The sequence below is a fragment of the Pelodiscus sinensis genome, chromosome 9, assembly GCF_052426305.1.
Source record: "Pelodiscus sinensis isolate ZL-2025 chromosome 9, ASM5242630v1, whole genome shotgun sequence".
In the NCBI taxonomy this organism is placed as follows: domain Eukaryota; kingdom Metazoa; phylum Chordata; order Testudines; family Trionychidae; genus Pelodiscus; species Pelodiscus sinensis.
The window spans coordinates 45,797,402-45,807,021 of NC_143060.1; the positions used below are offsets into that span (position 1 = coordinate 45,797,402).

General features: G+C 40.0%; 1 protein-coding gene across 2 annotated transcripts in view; it reads right to left on the reverse strand.

Annotated features, from left to right (window-relative positions):
- Window positions 1-9,302, reverse strand: part of HENMT1 (HEN methyltransferase 1) — a 31,510-nt gene extending 22,208 nt beyond the window's left edge. Inside the window, exons 1-5 of one of the 2 annotated variants that reach the window (XM_075936651.2) lie at window positions 8,603-9,302; window positions 7,164-7,290; window positions 3,987-4,099; window positions 2,520-2,654; window positions 902-1,084 (exon numbers count right to left, since the gene is read on the reverse strand). In XM_075936651.2, the coding sequence (XP_075792766.1) occupies window positions 902-1,084; window positions 2,520-2,654; window positions 3,987-4,099; window positions 7,164-7,283 (551 nt within the window). In that variant the 5' untranslated portion in view covers window positions 7,284-7,290; window positions 8,603-9,302. The other variant, XM_075936650.2, reaches the window with a different exon arrangement.
- Between the last annotated feature and the right edge of the window lie 318 nt (window positions 9,303-9,620).

Genomic DNA, 9,620 nt, shown 5'->3' on the forward strand with positions numbered 1-9,620 from the left:
TGGCACACTTTTTTGGATGTAGTTTTTAGGGTCACTGAATGGTGTTGGTATGGCCACAGAAATAGTGATGCAGCTAAATCACTCAATCAATACAAAGCTGGTATCCTTTTACCAGATCTTGGAATAGTTGATAGAGAGCACATGTTATGAATTTCTCCAGTAGTGAAGCTGCAAATTAAAGTCAGCACCAGAAACAGAATCTACACCTTTTATATATTTGGTATTCTTTTCTGTTCCATTTGTGTATGTGAGTGTCTTATTTAGTCTTCAAGGAAACAGGACTAGACTTTAAACAACAACGTCAGATCAGCAAACCTAAATTCTTTTTTACCAAAAAAATATAGTTATTACCATATTTAGTATCAGGAGCGGCCCTAGGCAAAGTGCGCGATCGGCGCCCCCACCTCCAAAGCCCTCAACAGCCGTTTATCTTGTTGCTCTAGGCGACCGCCTAGGTCGTCTGTATTGACAGGCCGCTACTGTTTAGTATCCAAGACTGTCAAAACAGGATATTTTACCAACAAAAATTCTCTACAGCTTACAGAAAAAATGTGATGGTATTAAAATGGAAATTTTACATAACCTTCACATTTCAAATGTCTTAGCTATTTTTCCTTTTTTTGGCTATATTTACCCCCAAAGTATAAGAATTTTACAATTGTTCTTAAAATGAAAGTAAGCCAGTGGTAACTTGACAATACCACAGCTCTCACGTATTTACTTAATGAAACAGTATGCAAGGGTTTCATAAACATATTATCCCTAATTAGGCCCAAGACAACCCATTTTCAACACAACAACTTCCCCCCCAAAAAAACCCTAAATGTAAAAATGTAAATCTCTACCACTTTTTACAGTTTTGAGTACAAATGATGTACTGGATAGTAACTGGCAAACTCACCAACTTTCAAATTGTGCTCGGTCCCATTCAAATTTATGGTCTGAATGTCTGAACAATGTCACTCCTGGGAGTAAAGGATTAAATTCTGAGTTTGGAGTACTGATTACAACCATGGATGGAGCCATAAAACCAAAGACCACTTCTGGAAACATTTCCAGTTCTGTTGCTTCCAGGTGCTCTATTCTGAAAAAGATAAGTCCTTAAAATCTTTCAGGGTCTTTTGACTGTCTCTACAATCAGTTAAACAAAAACTGTGTGTTCCTAATATTTTAGTCATGCAATTAAAATTACATCAGTGCTACAAACCTGAATATATATTAACCGTCTAAGGGGATTCTTTTCTATTTTCATTCTCTCTCCCTCTTTCACGTGTTTTCACCCTTCCATTCACACAAATTGCCCAAGGTTCCTAACACAATTAATTTCATACATAAAAAAAAATCAGCCACATACATCCTTCTACTCTTTCATTTCAACTATTAAAGTAAAAACTTAAACAACAAATGGTCTATCAGCACCTTAAAGACTAACAAAACATGTGCTTTTGTGGGCACAACCCACTTCTTCAGATGACAGGAGTACTGGAAGTCCAGATCCAAGAATAAATAAGGGAAGGGGAGGGAGAAGAGAAAAAGAGACACTGAGTAGATAATCTACAGAGGGACAGCCAAGTTAGTCTGTAACAGGAAAAATGTAAAAACAACAAATAGTCTAGTAGCACCTTAAAGACTAAATAGTTACAAGAGGCTGATAAGAACCATTAGTTTGCACTTGGAAAGGAAGATGACCAACACCAGATTCTACACAGACAAGAACCATTAGCCCCTTCATTGTTTGGTTGGTTGATAATGTGCGAACCATCCAATAACTCGATTCATACCATTTCATAAGAATTAAACTTGTGAATAAAGTTAAGTTCCAACCCTTCTCTGTGTATTGAGCTTGTGGAATTGGTCTAAAACAAAACCGTAACTTGGAGATCCATTAATGAGTGTCCAGGAAGATTAAAATGTTCTCCAATAGGTTTTTATGTTGCCTTTGGCCAATATACATTACAGTGGGGCACTGCTGGCATAGATCACATTAGTGGATGTGCAGTTAAATGAGCCTCTGATTTGGTGGCTGATGTGGTTGGATCTAGTGATGGTATTGCTTATGTAGATGTGTGGGCAGAGTTGGCACAGGGGCTGATTGCAGGGGTGGGTTCTTGGATGATTATGATGGAGATGTGTTGTGTGGTTACTGGAAAGAATTTGTTTCAGCTTAGGGGGTTGTCTATAAGCGAGAATTGGCCTTTCCCCCCAAGGCCTCTGAGAGTGAGGTGTCATTTTCCAGGATAGGTTGTAGATTGTTGATAATATGTTGGAGGGGTTTAAGTTGTAGACGGTAGGTGATGACAAGTGGAATTCTGTTGTTAAATATATAGAATTAAATAAGCTTGATCAGACTAAAGGCTTTACATTCTAATTTCAAACTTCCTGACATCAGTGAGTGTTGCTATATTACACATTACAATGCAAAAGAAGAACAGAATGAAACACGGAATTCTGCACTATTTATGTTTACATTCACAACGTCTTCAACAAGGAAAATTGAAGTATGTCAGCTTAATACTCACAATTCAATGCATGTTACCAAGTCAAAACCAAGCATGCAAGGGTCTTTATGTGCAACTGAGCCATGATGCAGACTCACAGTTAGAGATCTTTCACTTGGTTGCAAATAATCACCAGGAAGAGGAGACAACCTATGCCTAGTAAAACATTAAAATTAAACATGTGTTTGCCTAAAAACTCAATATTCTTACAAAGACTATTAGCTTCGCGGTGAGCAAATGTGCCCATATGCTATGAAGTTGTACTAAGAGGAGGAAAATGTCAGATTGCTATAAATTATTAGCTTAAGAGGTGTTAAATAATGATGAATATTATTAGCAATATTCCAGACTAATCCCAAAAAATATCAGACATTTAGGTTACCAAAATATAGTCAGTAAATAGCAGATGTTTGATCGTGCAGATGGAAATTTATTAGAAAGTCTGGAAATATCATGCTAAAAATAAGGGTGTCTTAATTTTTTTTTAAATCATAAATAATTTCCTGTATAAAATATGCTAACTTGTAAGCAAAATTATAACCAAATAGGGCAAGCTAATCATCAGGCTGCAAGGATCAGTTCTTACGGACTTGACAATGGACCTGTGTTATACACTAACAAATTATTTAATAAAAACAATCAAGGTGACTAATCTAAGATTTCTTTAAGTGCAACACTGAGTAAATTGGAACCTGACTCAATTGGTAACACAATAAAAGGAGGACCTGTTTGGGACAAGATTTTGTTCTCAGTCTGTCCTTATTAAGGGCCTGTTGCAAGAACCTAAGTATGCTAAACTCCTGTTGATTTCAATGGGAGCTGAGTGTGCTCACCAACAAACAGGTATGCACCCCTCCCCCACATCTCTAATGCATTGCCCTAAAGCATCTGGGCAATTCCAAGTAAGTCTGCTAGTAAAAAATAAATATAAAGCTCATTCACCACACAAATAACAACCATTAAGAAAACTTGGTGTGGTACAATCTATATCTTGCAGCTATCACTGGAGCAATGGTATTTCCAACTTCAATTTTTGTATTCAGGGAACAAATCCTTTTGAGCTACTGGTCCATAAATTTGGAACTCAGTCCAAAATGAGTTTACATAGCCACAAGTCTCAGCACCTTTTCAGCAAAATAGAAAACCCATTTGTCTGACCTCCCCTTCCCACACTAAAAACAAACACAACAAAGTCCAATTCATATTGATTGGAAGGAAAAGAGCAAAATATAATTTGTGCAAATGTCAATTTTGGGATGTGCTCACCTAACCATAGTGATAGTGCAACATAAGTACTTAAATGTATTTGATGTCAACAATGGCATATGGCATACCAGTTTTATAAAGCCAATATATTCAATTTTCACATACCAAATAGTTCATAATTTTACATTTACTCATATGTGGAAACCCATGACAACTTCTACCACATGCTATGAGGCTGAACCAAATACTGAATTAAGTAAAATAATGCAAAGAGCATCTTACATTTTCTCTTTCATCACATTCTCCCTGATATCTAGCCCAGCTAGCACCTCAATGCATTTGCAGAATTTCAGCATCCAGAGTAGTGTACAGTCAGCACATCCCAAGTCTGCAACCTATAAAGTAGATTTGAAAATGGCATCTTAAATCCCCATAACTTAAATTATTTGTGAGACTTCCAAAGCAATATATTCTGCATTGATCTTAAACAAAATCTTTTATGAAGTAGGAATTAAACACATGGCATTTTTATTAAACTTTAAAATTTATTTGTACAAGATTTATATGGTCCTGCAAGTTGTTCTACAGAGGTTGGTTTTTATAAAATCAATAGGGCGCCATACAATCTTAAGAGTTCACCCAAGTGAAACAGTTTATAGACTTTGGTCGAGCAAATATTTATATGCTCACAGGTGCTAGACTATAGGTTCTGCCACACTCCCTTTCTCAAAGCAGTAATAAAAACTGAAATACATGGATTCTGCCTTCAGCAGACCCACTATAAAGACTGTCCCAGCACCATTGTACATGCTTAACTCTAGGCAATGAGTAGCCCCAGTGATTTCACTGGGACTATTCACAATACATGAAGTTAAGAAGCTGCCAATCAGATAGCTAATCGGGGCCTACCACCACTGAATTAGTAGTCTCAATCCAGTTTCTGGGGGAGAGCACCCATTTCAATCTCAAGGACTAAATGAGCATGCAAATGAAACAACATTCTCCACCCTGCAATCAAGATTGAAGCATACTGATGCTAAACTAAGTGGGAAAACCTAAACTGTTTCTGGCTACATCTGACATGTTGATAAACAGAAAACTCTAGCAAAGATAGCACAAGACTTTCCACTGGTTTTGCGAGGCTTGTTTCCAGCAGAGAAGTAAACATATAGGTAGAGGGGTTATAACTTTAGCCGCTGCATTCCTACAGAGTTAATAGCAAGCAACAGCAGCCCTTTAGTTTCAATCCCACCCCTGCAACCAGAAGAACCAGTTATATTGAGTTCAAAGCACCACTTTAAAAATTCTAGCTTGAGTTTTGTGCACAGGAGTTAGGCTTGAGGCAAAATCTTAGTTAACTCAAACTAATACTAGGGATAGTGATAGAGATGCAGCCTTGTTAGTCTGGCCTAGATGAAACAAAAGACAGAACTATGTAGCACTTTAAAGACTAACAAGATGGTTTATTAGGTGATGAGCTTTCGTGGGCCAGACCCACTTCCTCAGATCAATTTGTGGAAGAAAATTGGCACAACCATATATACCAAAGTGATACAATCAAAAAAATGAACACATATGAAATTGACAAATCAAATTTTAGAACAGAGTGGGGATGAAGGGGGAAGGTTAGTGTCTGTGAGGTAATGACATTAGGGGTGACCTCTCAGAAACTTCCCCTATTATCACCCCAATGTCATTACCTCACAGACTGGGGTGCTGACACGGCCACGGCCACTGCCACTCACCTTACTGCTCTCTGGGGCTCCTCACCACTCAGTGCTGCTGGGCCAGCTCCGTTGGTCTCCCCCAGCAAAGACGCAGAGGTGAGGTCCCTGCCCCCACTGCAAAGTAGTACAGACACTGAACCACTTCAGGTCCAAGGACAGTGCAGTTTAGGGCCCAGCCTCCTGAGAGAGCACTCCCCAAATGTGATCAAACCCCAAAGAATTAGGTAAGCCCCCTTTAACAATGAAAGGATGAAAGGGGGGGATGTGCACACTGGTTTCCCCCCCCCCCCCTTCCCCTGGTAACAATTATTTACACTGTGTTTGACAGAAAATAAAAAGTATTTTATTCAGTAGAAGCAGTAGGATCTAAGTGATAATAAGTGAGAACAGGCAGAGCAAAGTAAGTTACAAATCAAAAGAAACAAAAATGCTTGGCTAATTCTACACTGAAACCTCAGTACAAACTCTTCAAACTCACCCTAACACCTCTTTTCCAGCTGCCCCTCCAAACCAGGGCTCTCTTCCCCACCCTGGGGCCTCAGGCTCCTTCCTTCAGGTGCAGCCCAGTCAAAAGACCAAGGAAGGCCTCTGCTTTTCTGTTGTTAAAGAATTGAGGCCACTCTCTACTAACCACTGCTCAGACTGAAGGACAAAAGAGATAGTTTAACAGTTGAGAGTAACACACACTATGTGTCTCATTCACACATTTGAAATCCACAAAGTATTCCCCACTCCTTGGCTATGTCTACACTGGCACAATCTTGCCCAGAGATATGCAAATGAGGCTAAGCATGGAATATTGCCAAGCCTCATTTGCATATCTAATGAGCTGCCGTTTTGCAGAAGAGGCTCTTGCACCAGAAGGAGCTGTCTACACTGTCCCTTCTTACGCAAGAAAAATCCTCTTGCGCAATGCCATTATTCCTGAAAATAATCAGTGTAGTGGCATTGCGCAACAGGGTTTTTCTTGCGCAAGAAGGGGCAGTGTAGACAGCTCTTTCTGGTGCAAGAGCCTCTTCCGCAAAAATGGTGGTGCATTAGATATGCAAATGAGGCTCGGCAATATTCCACGCTTAGCCTCATTTGCATATCTCTGGCGCAAGATCACACCAGTGTAGATGTAGTCCATGTGTCTAAATTTACACCCAAAAATGATACATACATCAAAGCAAGGTAAATAGAACCACCAGATCATGACATTAAGATTGATGGGTTACATGAAATCATTCGCTCAAACCACCTTTGAGTTATTTATATTCATGTCCATAAGTCCATTTCAAAAAGCATGGGGGGGGTCCCGTCACACATGACATCTAACATCCCTAGCTAATACTGCAGTAAAGACAAACCCTCAGGGAAAGGAGCTGGGATGAGGGCTTTCAAAGAGGTTTTTTTTAAAATATTTTTTCCCCTCAAAAGAAAATAATAAAATATTCCAAAAAAGTCCACTCGCAAACAAGAGGAAAATGTATTTTTATTGCATTTTTTTTAGCCTAAGTATTTTTTCCTCCGTTAAATAGTTATATGAGCCTAGAAAAAGCCAAACATGGCTATCAGCATAATATGCCAGAATCATGGATAGCTTTAACAAAACTCTGCAAAGAGCTGATTCTTGGCATTGAAATAGTCAGGCAACACTGGTATTTCCTTTTCCCAGATATACTATGCCAGTATTTACTGTATCTTTTTAAAGTTAAGCTCTGAAAAAAAAAAAAACAACAACCATACCAACCTTCTTAGGCTTGTATTTCATCACTAAATCCTTAATAAACTGGTAACGTTGTTTGTAGAGAGGAGGTATAAACTTAATTGTTCTGGTAAAATCATCCTTTTGAAGATTCCTATCCATCATGTGAGCACTAAAAAATTAAAATTAGTTATTTTTCTGAAATATTTTACAACCGATTCTGTCAATGTATTATTCTCTGCAGTACTCAATTCATAAGTAAACAAATATAAATGTGATATTGTTTTCATATTAAGCCAATGTCTAAATTCTTACTGATATCAGTGGAAACAAAATGAGGTTATATGCCCTTTTTACCATATTTTACAATAACACCCTTTCCACTGTCATAATGAAAATCAACCATATCCCAACAACTTGTCTTTGTCCATCCAAATGAGAGGGGGAGAGGTGTCATGCAAAATCCACTATAATGTGTCTGGCTAATTTTTCAAACAATTGCAAAAAAATTAAGCATTTCCTACCCAAAAGGTTTTTATTTTTTTCCTATTTCCTCTGCTTTGTTTTACATTCACTATTCATGTAACTGAGGTGCTGTCTGTGTATTTGTTTAGCTTGATACACTTTATGTAAAGTGACAAATAGGAAACTTTTTCAGCAGTTCAGTCACTCCTTTACTTTAGAGTTATTAAAAACCAGAGGCATATAATTAGTGTGTGCAGTGAAGTTTTACATTATATTGCTAATAAAATGCAAATGTCTCACTGGAACTATCATCACCACACTTCCAATCGCTGCATTTTCTCCCATTAGGTAAGTTACGTCTTCATACAAATAAATGTTTGAAAAGAAATATCCTGCTAAATCTATAAACAGAATGTTGTCAGCAGGAATCAGGTAAAATAGGTAGTGCAAAGTCTTTTGAATAGATGTCTTCCTCGTCCATGCTCATAGTTTGCACCTGTGGGAAACACCTCCCTCGCGGGTCTAATTTAAAAGACTTGCTATCACATTTTTGTGATGAGGTTACTGACAGTTGTGCCTTCAAGTCTCCCTCGTCTTTGAAAGGAACGTGGTTTCGGGAATCCCTCCCAACCCCACACAAGCAATGGAGGGAAACAGCCGCTCGCTGGGGGTTCTCAGCCTCCACTCAGCGCTCAGGCTGGGCCCCTCTGCACGTTGCAGCCACAGCAAGTAAAATGCAGACCTGGGTTTCTAGTCTCACCAACTCCTGAATATAGACATGAAACGCGTGTCACGTGGCTGCAGCCCTCAGGCTGCGCCCACAACACCCCCAAATACTAGGAACCGCCCACACGCCACTCTACAGCTCCGGCGCCTTCGGGCCCTTCATCCAGTGTGACCCAGACTCGTCCCACGCCGACCGCTATCGCGCCCAAACCCTAGGGCTCTGCACGCTGCCCCAGGCCCGGCCCCACCCCACTGGCCGCCCTGGCGGGGCGAGGTGCACCACAGGCCCCTACCGCGGGAAGGTGGAGGCAGAGTGCGAGGGGCCCTAGCGGCGCCCGACACGCGAGAACGGTTAGGAAGTGATAGCGCGCGCCGCGCCCCTGCGAATCCACAGAACAGTCGGGCCCCGCCCCAGTCGTGTCCCCCGCCATGGCCGCCCCGCTATAATCCCGCCTGCACTTCTCCCCCCAGCGCACCTTCTGCATCCCCAGAGCCTCTTCGTCTGCCCCAACCTTCAGTACTGCTCCCCTCCTCCTCCGCTCGCTAGCTCCCCTACCCCCAACCAAAGCCTCTGTCTGGCTTTCTGTCCTAGCCTTACCCTCTGGTAGGGATTGTTTTCCCCTTTGGGGGAAGAGGGAAAAGAACTGAGCAGTTCTACTGCAGGGAGGATCAGTAATGCTCAGGGAGTGAACTGCTGTCACTTTTCCCCCTCATGCATCCCCATTCTTAAAAGATTCTGGACTTGTAAGGGCTCGTGCCATGCATAGGATTTATTTGGCAATGGAAGAATGAGTTCTCAAATCCAAGTCACCATTCAGGAGCTGATGAACTCTTAAAAGATTAGCTCTATTATTCAGCCAAAGCCAATGTGACTAAACTTCTCTCTGTTACAGCCAGTTCTTAAGTTCAGTAAAGACCCCTTATATGGCCACAATATTTTACTTCAGAATTAATGGAGAAAGAGCAGGAATTCACTTATCACATAAACATAGCTGAGCTGGTTTTGCTCATACTTTTTTTCAGTAATACCCATCTTTCAGTATAGAACTGTAGCAGGTGAGGTCCGTCCTTGACCGAGCAAAGTCATTTTGCATAGATTACACTTACATAAAAGTTCAAGAAATTAAATATATGTAATAGAATTTTTTATTAATGTACTTGCAAAAGGGAGGTAAAAGAACAGTTTTCAATTTGTAGGATTTTAACTTCAAACATTCATTTTATTGAATAATTACCATACATGGTAAATTTGAATCAGAAACTCATAAAGCTCCCATTACTCTTTCTGTAATTAATTTGAATTATTTTGTA